This window comes from Heptranchias perlo, chromosome X, assembly GCF_035084215.1.
Source record: "Heptranchias perlo isolate sHepPer1 chromosome X, sHepPer1.hap1, whole genome shotgun sequence".
Lineage (NCBI taxonomy): Eukaryota > Metazoa > Chordata > Chondrichthyes > Hexanchiformes > Hexanchidae > Heptranchias > Heptranchias perlo.
Genome location: NC_090370.1, coordinates 925,091 through 947,590, shown reverse-complemented (window position 1 = coordinate 947,590; position 22,500 = coordinate 925,091). Strand labels below are relative to the sequence as shown.

The following is a 22,500-nucleotide window of genomic DNA, read 5'->3' as shown; positions in this document are numbered from 1 at the left end:
ACAAGAGAGGACGGGGGGGGGAGAGGGGGGCACAAGAGAGGACGGGGGGGGGAGAGGGGGGCACAAGAGAGGACGGGGGGGGGGAGAGGGGGGCACAAGAGAGGACGGGGGGGGAGAGGGGGGCACAAGAGAGGGCGGGGGGGAGAGGGGGGCACAAGAGAGGACGGGGGGGGAGAGGGGGGCACAAGAGAGGACGGGGGGGGAGAGGGGGGCACAAGAGAGGACGGGGGGAGAGAGGGGGGCACAAGAGAGGACGGGGGGGGGGAGAGGGGGGCACAAGAGAGGACGGGGGGGAGAGGGGGGCACAAGAGAGGACGGGGGGGAGAGGGGGGCACAAGAGAGGACGGGGGGGGGAGAGGGGGGCACAAGAGAGGACGGGGGGGGGAGAGGGGGGCACAAGAGAGGACGGGGGGGGGAGAGGGGGGCACAAGAGAGGACGGGGGGGAGAGGGGGGCACAAGAGAGGACGGGGGGGGAGAGGGGGGCACAAGAGAGGACGGGGGGGGAGAGGGGGGCACAAGAGAGGACAGGGGGGGGAGAGGGGGGCACAAGAGAGGACGGGGGGGGAGAGGGGGGCACAAGAGAGGACGGGGGGGGAGAGGGGGGCACAAGAGAGGACGGGGGGGGAGAGGGGGGCACAAGAGAGGACGGGGGGGGAGAGGGGGGCACAAGAGAGGACGGGGGGGGGAGAGGGGGGCACAAGAGAGGACGGGGGGAAGAGGGGGGCACAAGAGAGGACGGGGGGAAGAGGGGGGCACAAGAGAGGACGGGGGGAAGAGGGGGGCACAAGAGAGGACGGGGGGAAGAGGGGGGCACAAGAGAGGACGGGGGGAAGAGGGGGGCACAGAGAGGAAGGGGGAGGGGGAACAGAGAGGAAGGGGAGAGGGGGAAAGAGAGGGGGAAGGGGGAAAGAGAGGGGGAAGGGGGAAAGAGAGGGGGAAGGGGGAAAGAGAGGGGGAAGGGGGAAAGAGAGGGGGAAGGGGGAAAGAGAGGGGGAAGGGGGAAAGAGAGGGGGAAGGGGGAAAGAGAGGGGGAAGGGGGAAAGAGAGGGGGAAGGGGGAAAGAGAGGGGGAAGGGGGAAAGAGAGGGGGAAGGGGGAAAGAGAGGGGGAAGGGGGAAAGAGAGGGGGAAGGGGGAAAGAGAGGGGGAAGGGGGAAAGAGAGGGGGAAGGGGGAAAGAGAGGGGGAAGGGGGAAAGAGAGGGGGAAGGGGGAAAGAGAGGGGGAAGGGGGAAAGAGAGGGGGAAGGGGGAAAGAGAGGGGGAAGGGGGAAAGAGAGGGGGAAGGGGGAAAGAGAGGGGGAAGGGGGAAAGAGAGGGGGAAGGGGGAAAGAGAGGGGGAAGGGGGAACGAGAGGGGGAAGGGGGAAAGAGAGGGGGAAGGGGGAACGGAGAGAGAGGGAGGGGGGAATAGGAGGGAAGAGTGGGAGAGTTTAGGAGACATTCCCTATTGGATCTAAATGCCGCCGTTTACGAGTAAGGATCCAATCGGAACCGGAGAGAAGTGAAGGGGAGGGCGGCTGCTGTTTGCACACGCTGGGACAGAACTGGTCCCCCCCGTCTCCCCCCGCCCCGTTTCATCCCACTGCTGCAAACCCGCTCCAGAAACCTGCCTCTCCGGTCTCGCGTCCGGAGAGGGCGACTGTCTGCCCCCTCCCTCGCCCCGGGTGTTCAGGCACGGGGCTCGAGGGGGGGGGGGGGGGGGAGGGGAGGGGGGGCTCGACGAGGAGCGAGCCTCCCGGACCCCCAGACCCCGACCACCATCCTCCGACGATCGAGCAGAGGTCGAGCGGCAGGGAAAAAAAAAAGTTTATTTTTTTATTTTGCACAACCCCCCAAACCCTGCGTCAATGCCCTTCGTTTTTTGGGGGGGGGCTATAATCGAGAGATGGGGGGGGGGGGAAAACGCGGAGGGAGAATAGAAGGCCCCCTCCCCGCGAGGTTTGGCGCTGCATCAAAATCTGTCCATCATTCTTTGGAGCAATAAAAATTTTGGTCGTCGGGTTTTGCTAAATGCTCGAGATTTAACATTTCTTTTAAAAATTAAACCCGTATGCCTCGAGAGTAACAGGGAGGTGGGAGATATATACACACACACACACACACACACACACACACACACACACACACGCGCGCACGGCTTTCTTCTGCCTCCCTTCCCTTCCGGATCGAACCCCCGCGACCCTCTCCCCAACTCACCCCACACACACACACGCACGAAAATAAAACAAACAAAAAAAAAATCATTACGTCCCATGCAGAGAAAATTCTCGCGTAAAATTCGTCCGTCATTAATCTTTCCACAATAAAAACCGACCCCTCGAGACACCCGATAGTAATCATTAAAAATAATAATACCAACACCGCCCCCCCCACCGACAAAAAACAGGAAACGGGGCGCGCAAGGTAAGGTGGGGAGCTCGCGTCGCAACGACCCCCACCCCGCCAAAAACGCAGAACCGTTTCGTTCTCGTCCGCAGCCGATCGCTGCTGCTCCCCCCTCCCCGCCCCCCCCCCGCCCCCCCCCGAAGCAGAAACGGATTGTGCCCCACCCTCCAGACAGGTCCGGTCTCTCGTTTCAGGCCCCAGCCGGTGAAGTCTTGGAAACCCGGGGATCACGGAGGGGTGGGTGGGGGAACTGAGGGCCGATCGGGGGGCCCGTATGGAGCGCACTCTCCCAAAACCGTGGGTGAGGAGAGCGAGAGGGGGGGGGAACATCTAAGGGTTACTGTACAAAGACTTATACGCTCATCTTTTTAAAAAAAAAATATATAGATTTGTCTCGCAAAGCAGTCCTGGCCCCCTCTCCCACCCCGTCAATCTCACCTCAGGGGGGTGCTGTTATTTTTGGGGGACACGAGCGGAGAGATGGGGGAAATGGGGAGGCCAGCAAAACAGACAGACACACACACACACGCCCCTACATGTTAGCAACATAGGAACAGGAGGAGGCCGTTCAGCCCCCCTCGAGCCTGTTACGCAGGAACAGGAGGAGGCCCGTTCAGCCCCCCTCGAGCCTGTTACGCAGGAACAGGAGGAGGCCGTTCAGCCCCCCTCGAGCCTGTTACGCAGGAACAGGAGGCGGCCGTTCAGCCCCCCTCGAGCCTGTTACGCAGGAACAGGAGGAGGCCGTTCAGCCCCCCTCGAGCCTGTTACGCAGGAACAGGAGGAGGCCGTTCAGCCCCCCTCGAGCCTGTTACGCAGGAACAGGAGGAGGCCGTTCAGCCCCCCTCGAGCCTGTTACGCAGGAACAGGAGGAGGCCGTTCAGCCCCCCTCGAGCCTGTTACGCAGGAACAGGAGGAGGCCGTTCAGCCCCCCTCGAGCCTGTTACGCAGGAACAGGAGGAGGCCGTTCAGCCCCCCTCGAGCCTGTTACGCAGGAACAGGAGGAGGTCCATTCAGCCCCTCGAGCCTGTTACGCAGGAACAGGAGGAGGTCCATTCAGCCCCCCTCGAGCCTGTTCCGCCGTTCAATTAGATCATGGCCGATCTGTAACTCGCTGCTCTCCAGACGAGCACAGTACCCAAGAGTAAAAACCCAGCAGGCTTTTGCTGGCTCCCTCCTCTGCGGGATGGCTTGTGCGCACTTAATCCATCGCCTTACGGATGAAATTAAAAAATAAAATACACTTTCTCCCTGAAGGTTTACAATATATTTTCAAAGAGAAAATAAAAATTAAAACACACAAAATTACACCTCAGTAGCCCCCGCCCACAGATACGTCGAATTTTTAATTGAGATTACATAAGGCACCTTTTCAACTCTGCAGAGACACAGATCAGTGATAGTGTGTGTGTGTGTGTGTGTGTGTGTGTGTGTATACGGACACAATGCAAATGGTTAGACCACACCAGGGGCACTGTGCAAGTTCTGGTCTCCATACTATAAAAAGGATATAGAGGCACTGGAGAAGGCGCAAAAAGGATTCACAAGGATGATACCGGGACTGAGAGGTTATAACCATCAGGAAAGGCTGAACAGGCTGGGGCTCTTTTCTCCAGAAAAGAGAAAGCTGAGGGGGTGACCCTGATAGAGGTCTTTAAAATTAATGAAGGGGTTTGATAGGGTAGACGTAGAGAAGATGTTTCCACTTGTGGGGGGAGATCAGAACTAGGGTGCCATAAATATAAGATAGTCACCAATAAATCCAATCGGGAATTCAGGAGAAACTTCTTTACCCAGAGAGTGGTGAGAATGTGGAACTCACTACCACATGGAGTGGGTGAGGGGAATAACGGAGATGGATTCTATTCAGGAGAGAGCGGGGCAGTGGGATTAGTGTGGGATTGATACAGGGCTATGGGGAGAGAGTGGGGCAGTGGGATTAGTGTGGGATTGATACAGGGCCATGGGGAGAGAGTGGGGCAGTGGGATTAGTGTGGGATTGATACAGGGCCATGGGGAGAGAGTGGGGCAGTGGGATTAGTGTGGGATTGATACAGGGCTATGTGGAGAGAGTGGGGCAGTGGGATTAGTGTGGGATTGATACAGGGCTATGGGGAGAGAGTGGGGCAGTGGGATTAGTGTGGGATTGATACAGGGCTATGGGGAGAGAGTGGGGCAGTGGGATTAGTGTGGGATTGATACAGGGCTATGGGGAGAGAGCGGGGCAGTGGGATTAGTGTGGGGATTGATACAGGGCTATGTGGAGAGAGTGGGGCAGTGGGATTAGTGTGGGATTGATACAGGGCTATGGGGAGAGAGTGGGGCAGTGGGATTAGTGTGGGATTGATACAGGGCCATGGGGAGAGAGTGGGGCAGTGGGATTAGTGTGGGATTGATACAGGGCTATGGGGAGAGAGCGGGGCAGTGGGATTAGTGGGATTGATACAGGGCTATGGGGAGAGAGTGGGGCAGTGGGATTAGTGTGGGATTGATACAGGGCTATGGGGAGAGAGTGGGGCAGTGGGATTAGTGTGGGATTGATACAGGGCCATGGGGAGAGAGTGGGGCAGTGGGATTAGTGTGGGATTGATACAGGGCCATGGGGGAGAGAGTGGGGCAGTGGGATTAGTGTGGGATTGATACAGGGCCATGGGGAGAGAGTGGGGCAGTGGGATTAGTGTGGGATTGATACAGGGCTATGTGGAGAGAGTGGGGCAGTGGGATTAGTGTGGGATTGATACAGGGCCATGGGGAGAGAGTGGGACAGTGGGATTAGTGTGGGATTGATACAGGGCCATGGGGAGAGAGTGGGACAGTGGGATTAGTGTGGGATTGATACAGGGCTATGGGGAGAGAGCGGGGCAGTGGGATTAGTATGGGATTGATACAGGGCCATGGGGAGAGAGCGGGGCAGTGGGATTAGTGTGGGGATTGATACAGGGCTATGGGGAGAGAGCGGGGCAGTGGGATTAGTGTGGGATTGATACAGGGCTATGGGGAGAGAGCGGGGCAGTGGGATTAGTGTGGGATTGATACAGGGCCATGGGGAGAGAGCGGGGCAGTGGGATTAGTGTGGGGATTGATACAGGGCTATGGGGAGAGAGCGGGGCAGTGGGATTAGTGTGGGATTGATACAGGGCTATGGGGAGAGAGTGGGGCAGTGGGATTAGTTTGGGATTGATACAGGGCTACGGGGAGAGAGTGGGGCAGTGGGATTAGTTTGGGGATTGATACAGGGCTATGGGGAGAGAGCGGGGCAGTGGGATTCGTGTGGGATTGATACAGGGCTATGGGGAGAGAGCGGGGCAGTGGGATTCGTGTGGGATTGATACAGGGCTATGGGGAGAGAGCGGGGCAGTGGGATTAGTGTGGGATTGATACAGGGCTATGGGGAGAGAGCGGGGCAGTGGGATTAGTGTGGGATTGATACAGGGCTATGGGGAGAGAGCGGGGCAGTGGGATTAGTTTGGGGATTGATACAGGGCTATGGGGAGAGAGCGGGGCAGTGGGATTAGTTTGGGGATTGATACAGGGCTATGGGGAGAGAGCGGGGCAGTCGGATTAGTTTGGGGATTGATACAGGGCTATGGGGAGAGAGCGGGGCAGTGGGATTACTTTGGGATTGATACAGGGCTATGGGGAGAGAGCGGTGCAGTGGGATTAGTGTGGGGATTGATACAGGACTATGGGGAGAGAGCGGGGCAGTGGGATTAGTGTGGGGATTGATACAGGGCTACGGGGAGAGAGCGGGGCAGTGGGATTAGTGTGGGATTGATACAGGGCTGTGTGGAGAGAGCGGGGCAGTGGGATTAGTGTGGGGATTGATACAGGGCTACGGGGAGAGAGCGGGGCAGTGGGATTAGTGTGGGATTGATACAGGACTATGGGGAGAGAGCGGGGCAGTGGGATTAGTGTGGGGATTGATACAGGGCTACGGGGAGAGAGCGGGGCAGTGGGATTAGTGTGGGATTGATACAGGACTATGGGGAGAGAGCGGGGCAGTGGGATTAGTGTGGGGATTGATACAGGGCTACGGGGAGAGAGCGGGGCAGTCAGAATTGGTGCATTTTAGGGAGGGGGAAGTGAAGGAAACTGGGTTGGGAGGGAACGGACAATCTTCAAACGTGCAGTACATCGATAATGCCACTAGAGTGTCCGAGAGCACCTGGCAAGGATAAAGCGGGCCACGGGACGGCCCCTTTCAGGGGAACGCTGGTGAGGGGAATCGAGAGGTGAATCTCATTCTGTCCCAGGTGTAATGATTCTTTACTCGAGACCGGGAGCTGATGGTCTAAATTCTGCGTCAATCTTACCCACCTCTTCACCCCGATTGAGAAAGTGCAAAAAAAGATTTACAAGGACGATGGCAGGACTGAGAGTTTACAACTATCGGGGAAGGCTGAACAGGCTGGGGCTCTTTTCTCTAGAGAAGAGAAGGCTGAGGGGGTGACCCTGGTAGAGGTCTCTAAAATTATGAAGGGGTTCGATAGGGTAGACGTAGAGATGATGTTTCCACTTGTGGGGGGAGATCAGAACTAGGGGGCCATAAATATAAGATAGTCACTAATAAATCCAATCGGGAATTCAGGAGAAACCTCTTTACCCAGAGAGCGGTGAGAATGTGGCACTCGCTCCCACATGGAGTGGTCGAGGGGAATAGCGGAGATGGGTTTAAGGGGAAGCCGGATAAACACATGAGGGAGAAAGGAACAGAAGGAGATGGTGATAGGGTGAGATGGAGTAGGGAGGGAGGAGGCTCGTGTGGAGCATAAACACCAGCACGGACCAGACGGGCCGAACGGCCTGTTTCTGTGCATTAAAATCCCATGTAATCCTTTCAATAAAAAAAATCTCGAACCGTGTGGAGGGTTTCGGAAAACGGGGAAAAAGTTAATTTTGTCTTTTGGATCACCCTCTCCTCAACGGTCGGCTCTTTACCAGACTTTGAAGGTCCTTACTGTGCTGGGCTGATCTAACTGGGAGGTCTTACAGTTGGCTCCAGTGTCCCGGAGTTTTTATTTTGTTGGGGGGGGGGGGGGGGGGGGGGGGGGGAGTGGGAAAATCACCTGGGGTTTCTGCTCGCTGCTGGGACGTTCCGATACAGCACTCCCTCCTCAATTTCATGGCTTAAAATGACGGATTTTGACTGGAGAATCTGGGGGATGTTCTCCTTTAGAGCAGAGAAGGTTAAGGGGGGAGATTTCCTGGAACGGTAATCGGGATGAGGGACTTCAGTTACGCGGAGAGGCTGGAGAAGGCTGGGAGATGTTCTCCTTAAGAGCAGAGAAGGTTAAGGGGGGAGATTTACCAGAACGGTACCAGGGATGAGGGACTTCAGTTATGCAGAGAGACTGGAGAAGCTGGGAGATGTTCTCCTTAGAGCAGAGAAGGTTAAGGGGGAGATTTAATAGAGGTGATCGAAATCACGAGGGGGTTTTGATAGAGTCGATGAGGAGAAACCGTTTCCAGTGGCAGGAGGGTCGGTAACCAGAGGACACGGATTTAAGATAATTGGTAAAAGAACCAGAGGGGGGGGGAGATGAGGAGAATGTTTTTTTACGCAGCGAGTTGTGATGATCTGGAACGCGCTGCCTGAAAGGGCGGTGGGAGCAGATTCAATAATAACTTTCAAAAGGGGGAATCGGATAAATACTTGAAGGGGAAAAATTTGCAGGGCTACGGGGAAAGAGCAGGGGCGGGGGGGGGGAAAGAGAACAAGCAGGAGGGGAGTGGGATCGATTGGACAGCTCTTTCAAAGAGCCGGCACAGGCACGACGGGCCGAACGGCCTCGCTGAACGACCATTCTACGGTGACGGCGGTCCTGCAAATCGCACTGAAGTAAGAAAGGCCGTTTGTGGGCCGGGGTAGGAAGGTAGATTTTGGAAGATGTAGTGGGGCCTCTCTGGGCATCAGCACCCAGTTACGTCCTATTGTTTGCAGGCGGGGAAAATTTAAGTGCTCGGAGAGGGGAGGGAAGGAGCTAAAAAAAGATTAATTATAAGAAATATTTACAAATGTGATTATGGCCTGTACACACAGCTCCTGTCCCAGCACCAAACTTCACCGGGAGAGAAACTATATATATATATATATATATATATATAATTCTCCTGTTTTAAAAGCCACACCTTCCCGTACACACAACAGTACAGGTCGAGAGCCATCGAGCAGTACAACTGCATCCTTACAGTCGAACGAGTAACGGAAACAGAGCAAGAGAAGAACAATTACAAATATTTTCTATTTTTAAAAAATAAAATTTTGGCCAAGAAAACCCCCCCCCTCCCGATTTGTTTCACGTCAAAAACTCTCTCCAAAGAAAAGACAACATATCTCAACGATAATCTTATATATATATATATATATATATATATATAAAAACTCGTTGCAATTGCAAGCCAAGTCGAGGGCAAAATTCAGCGCTGAAATTATATGACATTTGTCTCGAAAGAGATTGGGGGGGGAGGCACGGGGAGGGAACGAGGGTCAGCGGGACTGGACCAGGCGCGAGGGCTAGCACTGACCGCCACAGTCTCGGGGGCCGACCCCTCCTCTTTCCCCTGCGCCGTGGAAAATTCACTGATTTTGAGTTGAAGAAAAAATAATAACAATAATCGAGGTCTCGTCTCTGCTGCCGCGTTTCCTATCTTAAAAAGAAAGGCCATGATTCTCAAGAGGTTTCTCTCAGGGCTGGCGCGACGCACGATCGAAGAGGAGGAGTGGGGGGGGCGCAGCTCGACGCTCGGAAGTGAAGTGACCCCAGCTCAAAGGCAACGTCTCGCTCCTTTGGAATGTTAAACCGTGCGGCAGAAACGGCAGAGCGCGTACAATGTCATTTCCAGCAAAACCCCCCACCCCGATCTCCGCCAGCTGGAAGGGCGAGAGGCAGCAATACCGTCACCTCCGAGTCTCTCTCTCACACACACACACACACACACACACAAAACAGCGCTGTGGGAGCACCTTCACCCCACGGACTGCAGCGGTTCGAGGCGGCGGCTCACCGCCACCATCTCAAGGGGCGATTAGGGACGGGCAATAAATGCCGGCTATCCCGAGAAGTAAAAAAATATAAGCAAGTCAGACCGCCTCGAGTTAAGAGGGGGCACGAGTCGCAGGGAGAGACTTGGGGCTGTTTATCTGGGAGACGGTAGGGAGGTAGGTGCGATAGTTAAGGGGCAGCGGGCATATGAATTTTCCCGCTGTTTATACTAAAGTTAACGGAGCCCGTTAGGAGGGGCGAAAAGAGGGGACCGTCCCAGAGATCTGTCGGAATCCTTCCTCCCAGCCATCGTCCCCTCTCCTGTCCACCTACCCACCCCTCCGTTATCAGTGCCTCTCCCTCACTGAGTTCCAGCCCCCACCAACCCTCCCTCCCTCCCCTCCTGCGGAGGAGATTAGCCCGTTGGTTTAAAAAAAAAGCACTTTGGATTAATTGCATACTTTAAAACACAACACACGCTTTGGTGTCTCTCTCTCTCTCCCCCCTACTCCCACCTGCCAACTCAGAGACCGTAGGGTAAAGTTCGTTCATTCATTAGAAATATATAGTTTTGTTTTAAAATTTAAAAAAAAAGGTCGTTTAAAATGCAGCCAGCGCCTGCCTCACCCTCTTCTCCCCTCCCTGCCCCCCCCCCCCCTGAGAGCGTCGTTAGGGGGGTTAGCACGATGGAGACTGGATTACCAGACCCCCTGCTCCCGTCTCACTTAGCCCAACTCGGAGGGGTGGGGTCGATCAGTGCGTTAAGTCGACGTGTGCCTCTCCCACCTCCCCGTCCCCGTTTCCTGGACCGGGGAGGTGCAGGTTACAAAAAAAAAATAAAAAGAGGGGAACGGGGAAGAGACACCACAAAGTGATGCGTTTACACGCCACATCTGACTGCCCCCGCGAGGATTATAGGCCCTATGCTAACTCCTCTCCCGCACTCCTTTTGATTACCTACACGGTCACCTGCCTTTTGCTCCCCCGCGTGCCTCTCCGCGTGTCCGCTTTCGTACAATAACACGGAGATCCAACAAGTTTTCATCAGGCGAGGGTATTAAGGGTTACGGAACCAAGGCGGGCAGATGGAGTTAAGATACAGATCAGCCATGATCTAACTGAATGGTGGAACGGGCTCGAGGGGGCTGAACGGCCTCCACCTGTTCCTGTGTGACAGGCTCGAGGGGGCGCTGAACGGCCTCCTCCTGTTCCTGTGTGACAGGCTCAAGGGGGGCTGAACGGCCTCCTCCTGTTCCTATGCGACAGGCTCGAGAGGGGCTGAACGGCCTCCTCCTGTTCCTGTGCAACAGGCTCGAGAGGGGCTGAACGGCCTCCTCCTGTTCCTGTGCAACAGGCTCGAGAGGGGCTGAACGGCCTCCTCCTGTTCCTGTGCAACAGGCTCGAGAGGGGCTGAATGGCCTCCTCCTGTTCCTGTGCAACAGGCTCGAGAGGGGCTGAATGGCCTCCTCCTGTTCATGTGCAACAGGCTCGAGAGGGGCTGAATGGCCTCCTCCTGTCCCAAACACGGCCAGCAAACGAGAAAAAGAAGTAAAATAAAATTGCTGAGGCAGGAATGTGTAGCTTTGGGTGGGAGTGTTTTGAGTATTTCATAATTACCATAAATCAACCACAATAATCTCAACGCAGCAACTTAAAAAATTACAATCCTTGGAAATTTAAATCCCCTGCTTTCTTACACGATACGGTTTAATTATCTGCTCTCCCCCGTCGCCCAGCAGGTGGGGTGAGGGATGGACGCAGGCAGGTACCTTAAGCCAACAAGTTCACCCCCAACACTCCTCCTCCCAAGTCAACCCGCCTCGAACGCTGTTCGCGGGATCCTGCTGTGCGCGAGACGGAGACACGACGCCGAGCAACCGCCCCCCCACTGGGGTTCGAAAGCCTGGCGGTCTCCCAGCTGCTCCCCCCGCCCCTCATCGTATCTCCGCTCCCCTAAATCGGCCGGAGATTGCACGGCAGACGCGCGGGCGGGCAGGCACACGCATGCAAACAAATGACAGAAAGCAAAGCTGGGAAGGGCGGGGGGGTGGGGGGAAGGAGTTATTCAGACGCCACTTCAACGCTGTAACGCCACGGCCGGGATGACCGACAGATATCGGCCGAGCCCAGGGCGGAAGGCCAACCCGTCGCGCCCAATGTGAATGCCAAACTTTCTGCGGAGGTCAGGAGGGGTGGGGAGTCTTCCGGGGCGCCTGTCCGTATTGTCAATTGCACGGGCACACGATGCTCTCCGAGCGACCCGAGGCGCAAACTCTCTCTCTCAGGGGCAGGAGGCCGTTCAGCCCCTCTCGAGCCTGTCACACAGGAACAGGAGGAGGCCGTTCAGGCCCTCTCGAGGCTGTGACACAGCAACAGGAGGAGGCCGTTCAGCCCCTCTCGAGGCTGTGACACAGCAACAGGAGGAGGCCGTTCAGCCCCTCTCGAGGCTGTGACACAGCAACAGGAGGAGGCCGTTCAGCCCCCTCTCGAGGCTGTGACACAGCAACAGGAGGAGGCCGTTCAGCCCCCTCTCGAGGCTGTGACACAGGAACAGGAGGAGGCCGTTCAGCCCCTCTCGAGCCTGTCCCGCCACGAGAGAGCGAGCGCGTCGCGTGCAAAAAAAAAAGCGGTAACTCAGAGCAGTGCCGGAGCAGGAGACGGTCATGGCCAACCGTCCCAAGACACAGGAAGACACAACTTACAACGCACCCAATCCCCACCCCAACCCTGTGACACATACGCACACGTTAATTCTTTCTCCGCCTCCCCCCCTTCTCCAGGCAGCGAAGGCGACTTGCTTAATTTCTTGTTTTTAAAAAAAAAAGTTTGTTTTAAAAATTTTTTCATATATATATATATATATAAAAAAAAAACCCCCAACAGATTATCTTAGGACTGCTCGACAGCTCTTGAAAGATTTCATTAGAAAAAAAAAACTGTCCCGGATTAAATAGTACAGGTTAAGGCATTCTGCGGTAGATGTTGTCACTTATGGGACCGCCCGTTGTCTTATTAAATTTTTTTTTTTTAACCCCACCCTCCCGTTGCTGTTGCGTGTTTTTCATTTTTTTTGTTTTTCGAAACGAAATCTAGAATAAGAAAAGTATTGCATTGATAATATAATTTATCAAAGGCCGCCGTTAAAGTGACTGGACGTCCGATCGCGGCAGAGTCGGGCGTCCGGGCGCGGTTCAGGACCACCCCAACCCCCCCCACCCCACCCCCACCCCCCCACCAATCCAGCCCCGCCGCGGCCGTCGATCAGTAACCGTTACCGCTGATGTTGATGGTCTGAAGGTCTGACACCTGCATGACCCCCATTCCCCCGGCGCTCCCTCCGCTCTCCCTGGTCAGCCGGGCGATGCCGTCGTGGGGAATCGTCTCCATCACCACGCCCGTCGCCGATATGAGCGGGGTGCCCGCCGAGGTGGAGACGGTGCCCTCCCCCGTGGCGGGGGCCCCGGGGACGGGGGCCGGCCCCCCCTTCTTGTTCTGGTGGGTCTTGATGTGCTTGGACAGGTGGTCGCTCCTCATGAACCTCTTGGGGCACTGCGGGCAGGCGAATTTCTTCTCACCTGACGTGGGGGTTGGGGGGGAAAACGAACGAGGGTCAAAAGAAGACAAGTAACGTTACACGCGGTCAGAGGAAAGAAAGCCCCGAGCCTTTGTATTCTCGTTATTGTGATTACGGTCACCGTGCTTTCCCGCCCGCTGCGTGAACTTCGGCTCGTCCAATACTCCGGCTCGCTCCCCCGTACCCTAACTCGCACCGAGTCCCGTTCACCCATCAACCACCACCCTCCCCCCTTCCTCCCACAACTCGTGCTCGCTGACCCGCAACGCCTCGGTTTTAAAATTCTCACCCTCCTGTTCAAATCCCCCCCCCCCCTCCCTCCCTCTCTCTGTCACCTCCTCCAGCCCCTACGACCCTCCCAGATCTCTGCGCCCCTCCAATTCCGGCGTCTTGTCCATCCCCCCGATTTCCATCGCTCCCACCATTGGCGGCCGTGCCTTCGGCCGCCCGGGCCCCGAGCTCTGGAATTCCCTCCCTAAACCTCTCCGCCTCTCTCTCTCTCTCCTCTCCTTTAAGACGCTCCTTAAAACCTACCTCTTTGACCGAGCTTTCGGTCACCTGTCCCTAATATCTCCTCATGTGGCTCGGTGTCTGATTTCTGACTGATTTACGCTCCTGTGAAGGGCCTTGGGGGACGTTTTACTACGTTAAAGGCTCTGTATAATTGCAAGTTATTATTTACTTCCATCTCTATTCTCCCCCCCCCCCGCCAAAAAACCCTGCTCCTCTCCTCTCCTCAAATCGCCAACCCTCTTCTTGGGGTGACGTTACGAGCCTAGGTGGCGAGCTGTTCGACTGTGGGCGGCATCGCGAGTGAGCACAATCCTGCTCTGAGCTGCCGTCCACACACTTGTCCTCGGGTGAGAGGGGGTTATCACGCCCCGTGTGTCCCGCGCGTAGTAATCAGGGACAAACATTACCCCCTCTTCCTGACCCAGGGACGCTCGAGCCAAATCCGCACCCGCTCCCCTCCGCCTCCCTCCCACCCCCCTCACCCCACCCTGAGATCGGCTAACTCAGGAGGGAGCAATGACGAGCTCGCCTCCATAGCTCAGCACTCACTAGGCCACCTGGGGGAGCTCCTCAGCATTTTTCAACCAGAGGCAAAAAAAAAACATTCACTCACACACGTGCAGAGACACACACGCGCGCACACAGACGGATACATTCACTCTCACACACGCGCAGACACATTCACACGCACACGCGCAGACACATTCACACGCACACGCGCAGACACATTCACACACGCGCAGACACATTCACACACGCGCAGACACATTCACACACGCGCAGACACATTCACACACGCGCAGACACATTCACACACGCGCAGACACATTCACACACGCGCAGACACATTCACACACGCGCAGAACGACACATTCACACACGCGCAGACACATTCACACACGCGCAGACACATTCACACACGCGCAGACACATTCACACACGCGCAGACACATTCACACACGCGCAGACACATTCACACACGCGCAGACACATTCACACACGCGCAGACACATTCACACACGCGCAGACACATTCACACACGCGCAGACACATTCACACACACGCGCAGACACATTCACACACACGCGCAGACACATTCACACACGCGCAGACACATTCACACACGCGCAGACACACTCACACACGCGCAGACACACTCACACACGCGCAGACACACTCACACACGCGCAGACACACTCACACACGCGCAGACACACTCACACACGCGCAGACACACTCACACACGCGCAGACACACTCACACACGCGCAGACACACTCACACACGCACAGACACACTCACACACGCACAGACACACTCACACACGCACAGACACACTCACACACGCACAGACACACTCACACACGCACAGACACACTCACACACGCACAGACACACTCACACACGCACAGACACACTCACACACGCACAGACACACTCACACACGCACAGACACACTCACACACGCACAGACACACTCACACACGCACAGACACACTCACACACGCACAGACACACTCACACACGCACAGACACACTCACACACGCACAGACACACTCACACACGCACAGACACACTCACACACGCACAGACACGACTCACACACGCACAGACACACTCACACACGCACAGACACACTCACACACGCACAGACACACTCACACACGCACAGACACACTCACACACGCACAGACACACTCACACACGCACAGACACACTCACACACGCACAGACACACTCACACACGCACAGACACACTCACACACGCACAGACACACTCACACACGCACAGACACACTCACACACGCACAGACACACTCACACACGCACAGACACACTCACACACGCACAGACACACTCACACACGCACAGACACACTCACACACGCACAGACACACTCACACACGCACAGACACACTCACACACGCACAGACACACTCACACACGCACAGACACACTCACACACGCACAGACACACTCACACACGCACAGACACACTCACACACGCACAGACACACTCACACACGCACAGACACACTCACACACGCACAGACACACTCACACACGCACAGACACACTCACACACGCACAGACACACTCACACACGCACAGACACACTCACACACGCACAGACACACTCACACACGCACAGACACACTCACACACGCACAGACACACTCACACACGCACAGACACACTCACACACGCACAGACACACTCACACACGCACAGACACACTCACACACGCACAGACACACTCACACACGCACAGACACACTCACACACGCACAGACACACTCACACACGCACAGACACACTCACACACGCACAGACACACTCACACACGCACAGACACACTCACACACGCACAGACACATTCACACACGCACAGACACATTCACACACGCACAGACACATTCACACACGCACAGACACATTCACACACGCACAGACACATTCACACACGCAGACACATTCACACACGCAGACACATTCACACACGCACAGACACATTCACACACGCACAGACACATTCACACACGCACAGACACATTCACACACGCACAGACACATTCACACACGCACAGACACATTCACACACGCACAGACACATTCACACACGCACAGACACATTCACACACGCACAGACACATTCACACACGCACAGACACATTCACACACGCACAGACACATTCACACACGCACAGACACATTCACACACGCACAGACACATTCACACACACACACACAGACACACACGGATACATTCACTCACACACGTGCAGAGACACGCGCACGCAGACGCACGCACACGGGGGCTCCCCAGGAGTTTGTCACCAATTGCAGGAGATACCCATAAATGCGTCAATATTTGGAGGGATTTCTGGGAGTGTGCAATATTAGTGGGGGTCCCCGGGGAGCGTGGCCGCGTTTACAGGGGGACCCGGGGAGTGTGTCAGTATTTACAGGGGGTCCTCGGGGAGCGTGCCAATATTTACAGGGGGTCCCCGGGAGTGTGTCAGTATTTACAGGGGGTCCCCGGGAGCGTGTCAGTATTTACAGGGGGTCCCCAGGGAGCGTGTCAGTATTTACAGGGGGTCCCCGGGAAGCGTGTCAGTATTTACAGGGGGTCCCCGGGGAGCGTGTCAGTATTTACAGGGGGTCCCCGGGGAGCGTGCCAGTATTTACAGGGGGTCCCTGGGGAGCGTGCCAGTATTTACAGGGGGTCCCCGGGGAGCGTGCCAGTATTTACAGGGGGTCCCCGGGAGCGTGTCAGTATTTACAGAGGGTCCCCGGGGAGTGTGTCAGTATTTACAGGGGGTCCCCGGGGAGCGTGCCAGTATTTACAGGGGGTCCCCGGGGAACGTGCCAGTATTTACAGGGGGTCCCCAGGGAGCGTGTCAGTATTTACAGGGGGTCCCGGGGAGCGTGTCAGTATTTACAGGTGGTCCCCGGGGGAGCGTGTCAGTATTTACAGGGCGTCCCCGGGGAGCGTGTCAGTATTTACAGGTGGTCCCCGGGAGCGTGTCAGTATTTACAGGGGGTCCCCGGGTGTGTGTCAGTATTTACAGGGGGTCCCCGGGGAGCGTGCCAGTATTTACAGGGGTCCCGGGGGAGCGTGTCAGTATTTACAGGGGGTCCCCGGGGAGCGTGCCAGTATTTACAGGGGGTCCCCGGGGAGCGTGCCAGTATTTACAGGGGGTCCCCGGGGAGTGTGTCAGTATTTACAGGGGGTCCCCGGGGAGCGTGTCAGTATTTACAGGGGGTCCCCGGGAGCGTGTCAGTATTTACAGGGGGTCCCGGGGAGCGTGTCAGTATTTACAGGGGGTCCCCGGGGAGCGTGTCAGTATTTACAGGGGGTCCCGGGGAGCGTGTCAGTATTTACAGGGGGTCCCCGGGAGCGTGTCAGTATTTACAGGGGGTCCCCGGGGAGCGTGTCAGTATTTACAGGGGGTCCCCGGGAGCGTGTCAGTATTTACAGGGGTCCCCGGGGAACGTGCCAGTATTTACAGGGGGTCCCCAGGGAGCGTGTCAGTATTTACAGGCTGTCCCCGGGGAGCGTGTCAGTATTTACAGGGGGTCCCCGGGGAACGTGCCAGTATTTACAGGGGGGTCCCCGGGGAGCGTGCCAGTATTTACAGGGGGTCCCCGGGAAGAGTGTCAGTATTTACAGGGGGTCCCCGGGAAGAGTGTCAGTATTTACAGGGGGTCTCCAGGGAGCGTGTCGGTATTTACAGGGGGTCCCCGGGGAGCGTGCCAGTATTTACAGGGGGTCCCCGGGGAGCGTGTCAGTATTTACAGGGGAGTCCCCGGGGAGCGTGTCAGTATTTACAGGGGGTCCCCGGGGAGTGTGCCAGTATTTACAGGGGAGTCCCCGGGGAGCGTGTCAGTATTTACAGGGGGTCCCCGGGAGAGTGTCAGTATTTACAGGGGGTCCCCGGGAGAGTGTCAGTATTTACAGGGGGTCCCCGGGAGAGTGTCAGTATTTACAGGGGGTCCCCGGGAGAGTGTCAGTATTTACAGGGGGTCCCCGGGAGTGTGTCAGTATTTACAGGGGGTCCCCGGGAGAGTGTCAGTATTTACAGGGGGTCCCCGGGGAGTGTGTCAGTATTTACAGGGGTCCCCGGGAGAGTGTCAGTATTTACAGGGGGTCCCCGGGGAACGTGCCGGTATTTACAGGGGGTCCCTGGGGAGCGTGTCAGTATTTACAGGGGGTCCCTGGGGAGCGTGTCAGTATTTACAGGGGGTCCCCGGGGAACGTGCCGGTATTTACAGGGGGTCTCCGGGGAGCGTGCCGGTATTTACAGGGGGTCCCCGGGGACCGTGTCAGTATTTACAGGGGGTCCCCGGGAGAGTGTCAGTATTTACAGGGGGTCCCCGGGGAGCGTGTCAGTATTTACAGGGGGTCCCCGGGAGCGTGTCAGTATTTACAGGGGGTCCCCGGGGAACGTGCCAGTATTTACAGGGGGTCCCCAGGGAGCGTGTCAGTATTTACAGGCTGTCCCCGGGGAGCGTGTCAGTATTTACAGGGGGTCCCCGGGAACGTGCCAGTATTTACAGGGGGTCCCCGGGGAGCGTGCCAGTATTTACAGGGGGTCCCCGGGAAGAGTGTCAGTATTTACAGGGGGTCCCCGGGAAGAGTGTCAGTATTTACAGGGGGTCTCCAGGGAGCGTGTCGGTATTTACAGGGGGTCCCCGGGGAGCGTGCCAGTATTTACAGGGGGTCCCCGGGGAGCGTGTCAGTATTTACAGGGGAGTCCCCGGGGAGCGTGTCAGTATTTACAGGGGGTCCCCGGGGAGTGTGCCAGTATTTACAGGGGAGTCCCCGGGGAGCGTGTCAGTATTTACAGGGGGTCCCCGGGAGAGTGTCAGTATTTACAGGGGGTCCCCGGGAGAGTGTCAGTATTTACAGGGGGTCCCCGGGAGAGTGTCAGTATTTACAGGGGGTCCCCGGGAGAGTGTCAGTATTTACAGGGGGTCCCCGGGGAGTGTGTCAGTATTTACAGGGGGTCCCCGGGAGAGTGTCAGTATTTACAGGGGGTCCCCGGGGAGTGTGTCAGTATTTACAGGGGGTCCCCGGGAGAGTGTCAGTATTTACAGGGGGTCCCCGGGAACGTGCCGGTATTTACAGGGGGTCCCTGGGGAGCGTGTCAGTATTTACAGGGGGTCCCTGGGAGCGTGTCAGTATTTACAGGGGGTCCCCGGGGAACGTGCCGGTATTTACAGGGGGTCTCCGGGGAGCGTGCCGGTATTTACAGGGGGTCCCCGGGGACCGTGTCAGTATTTACAGGGGGTCCCCGGGAGAGTGTCAGTATTTACAGGGGGTCTCCGGGGAGCGTGTTAGTATTTACAGGGGGGTCCCCGGGGAGCGTGTCAGTATTTACAGGGGGTCCCCGGGGAGCGTGTCAGTATTTACAGGGGGTCCCCGGGAGAGTGCCAGTATTTACAGGGGGTCCCCGGGGAGCGTGTCAGTATTTACAGGGGGTCCCCGGGGAGCGTGCCGGTATTTACAGGGGGTCCCTGGAGTGGTGTCACTAATTGCAGGAGATTACCTGGAACGCTACAATATTTGGAAGGAACTCCTGGAAGGGTGTCAGTACTCGCGAGCTGAAATTACCCACCCGCTGCTGTTAAGGTCTTTCCAAATTGGACACTCGGTATCTTTTTCTCAAGACGAGAGAGGGCCTGTTCGAGATTTCTAAAATTATCCCACACAGAGTTTCGGCGGCTGAGGATGTTACTGACGACAGGCACGTCATAAAATGGTACAGCACAGAAGGAGGCCATTTGGCCCATCGTGCCTGTGCCGGCCCTTTGAAAGAGCCGTCCAATTTGTCGCGCTCTTCCCACCCACCTCCCCCGATCTTTCCCCTGACGCCCTGCAAACTATTCCTTTTCAAGTACTTGCTAATTCTCTTTTGAAAGTTATTATTGAATCTGCTTCCACCGCCCTTTCAGGCAGCGAGTTCCAGATCGTAACAACTCGCTGCGTAAAAAAACATTCTCCTCATCTCTCCCCCCCTCCGATTCCTTTACCAATTATCTTAAATCCGTGTCCTCTGGTTACCGACCCTCCTGCCACTGGAAACAGTCTCTCCCCATCGTCTCGATCAAAACCCCCCTCGTAATTTTGATCACCTCCATTAAATCTCCCCCTCAACCTTCTCTGCTCCAAGGAGAACAATCCCAGCTTCTCCGGTCTCTCCGCATGACTGAAGTCCCCTCGTCCCTGGTAAATCTCCTCCGCGCACCCTCTCCGAGGGCCCTGACCGTCCTTCCTGAAGTGCGGGGCCCAGAATCGGACACACTATACTCCAGCTCAGGCCCAGCCAACGATTTATAAACGGTTCAGCAATAAATTCCTTGCTTTTGTACTCTTGTGCCTCTGTTCATTAAGCCCGGGTATGCTTTATCGACTTATCACTGTCAAATTTTGGTACGTGTGGACCCTCAGGTCTCTCTGTTCCTGCACCCCGTCTGCTTTCCCTTTCTGAAAGTTTCTGGGTGGCCCCCACACCCCAAAAACCGCAGAACTGCAATGGCTATCGCAGGAGATCGGATGCCATTTCGGGGGACTCACGCTGGAAATTTGGTTTCCAAAATTCTGGGACGGCAGCTGCCGGTATTGGTTCCGTTGCCGCAATTCACGCCAAACCTGGACCCGTCCCCGTAGTTGGCCGCTGTCTTCGATCCCCGCCACAAACTCCGTTTCCCCCCTCCGCCACCGACTCCGTCCCTCTCCCCGGCCACCGTCCGAGGCTGAACCAGACCGTTCCGCAACCTCGGCGTCCAGTCTGACCCGAGCTGAGCTTCTGACCGCGTCTCCTCTCCGTCACCGAGACCGCCTACTCCCGCCTCTGTAACATCGCCCGCCTCCGCCTCAGCTCATCTGCTGCTGAAACCCTCGTCCGTGCCTTCGTCCCCTCCAGACTCGGCTATCCCAACGCTCTCCTGGCCGGCCCCCCGCCTTCCACCCTCCGTAAACTCCAGCTCATCCAAAACTCTGCTGCCCCCCCCCCCGTATCCTAACTCGCACCGAGTCCCGTTCACCCACGCAACATTGGGTAAGATGGGACGGGCACAATTTCTTGATGTGGGGCAAAACGGAGATTTTTTTCACTGCGCTCGCTGACCCACATTGGCTCCCGGGTCCGGCAATGCCTCGATTTTAAAATTCTCATCCTCCTGTTCAAATCCCTCCGTGGCCTCCTCGCCCCCCTCCCTATCCCTGTAACCTCCTCCAGCCCCTACGACCCTCCCAGATCTCTGCCCTCCTCCAATTCTGGCCTCTTGCGCATCCTCCCGATTTCCATCGCTCCCACCATTGGTGGCCGTGCCTTCAGCTGCCCGGGCCCCGAGCTCTGGAATTCCCTCCCTAAGCCTCTCCGCCTCTCTCTCCTCCTTTAAGACGCTCCTTAAAACCTACCTCTTTGACCAAGCTTTTGGTCACCTGTCCCTAATATCTCATGTGGCTCGGTGTCAAATTTTGTCTGATTTACACTCCTGTGAAGCGCCTTTGGGGGACGTTTTACTACGTTAAAGGCTCCGTATAAATGCAAGTCGATGTTGTTCCTTTACCTGCCCCATTACCACCCTCCTTGCCTTGCACCATCATCCCTTGTGTCATTTAATCACTCCCGCCCTCCACTCGATCACAGACCCTTCCCCTTTTGTTCTCCCTGGCTCTGTCCTTGCTTATAAACTGTTGAAATCTCTAACTACCGACAAGCTGAAACGTCAACTCTGCGTTTTTCTCTCTCTCTCCAGAACCTGCTGAGCGGTTTCCCTCATTTTATGATTTTTTAAAAAAATCATCACCCCCCGATCTTTTACTCTTGCCTCGAGCTGGTTCAGATAGTAGCGTCGCCCCTCGGACCCCACCCCCAGACATTCCTCCTTCAACGCCCCAGCCCCCCGCGCACCAGCAACTCACCCGTGTGCGTCCGTTTATGCCTCTGGAGCTCGTCCGACCGGGTGAACCTCTTGCCGCAGAAGAGCCAGTTGCAGACGAAGGGCCTCTCGCCGGTGTGCCACCTCAGGTGCGCCCGTAGGTGCGACGTCTTCCCGTACACCTTCCCGCAGCCCAGGATGTGGCAGATGTGCTGCTTCTTCTTACCTGGATCCCCGGAGCCTCTGGATTGGGAGGGGGGCGGGGGGCGGGCACGCACGAAAAGATTAAAGGAACGTCACATCCAGCATCGCTCACCAACACCGTAAACGCTTGGCGGGCGCGCGCGCGACGACGACGAGCGCGGAAAAAAGGCCGTTCAGCCCATCAATCCGCACAGGAACACCGGTTCGGGGACAGAGGGGAACGTAGCGGACAACGTGAAGGATAGCAACAGGCTTCAGGAGGACACAGGCAGGCTGGTGAAACGGGCGGACACGCGGCTGGTGCAATTCAATGCAGACAAGTGCGAAGTGATGCATTTTGGAAGGAAGAACGAGGAGAGGTAATATCAAAGGGGTTGCAGGCACAGAAAGACCTGAGGCTTTTACGTACACAAGTCTTTGAAGGATTTTAAAAAGGGCTTACGGGATCCTGGGCA

The 22,500-nt window shown here is 56.5% G+C and overlaps 1 protein-coding gene across 1 annotated transcript in view; it reads right to left on the bottom strand.

Moving 5' to 3' along the window:
* Positions 1-12,114: 12,114 nt before the first annotated feature.
* Positions 12,115-22,500, bottom strand: part of LOC137307072 (transcription factor Sp1-like) — a 44,421-nt gene continuing 34,035 nt past the window's right edge. The window contains 2 exon segments of the mRNA XM_067976410.1: positions 12,115-12,938; positions 21,885-22,084. Of these exon segments, the coding sequence (XP_067832511.1) occupies positions 12,625-12,938; positions 21,885-22,084 (514 nt within the window). The 3' untranslated portion in view covers positions 12,115-12,624.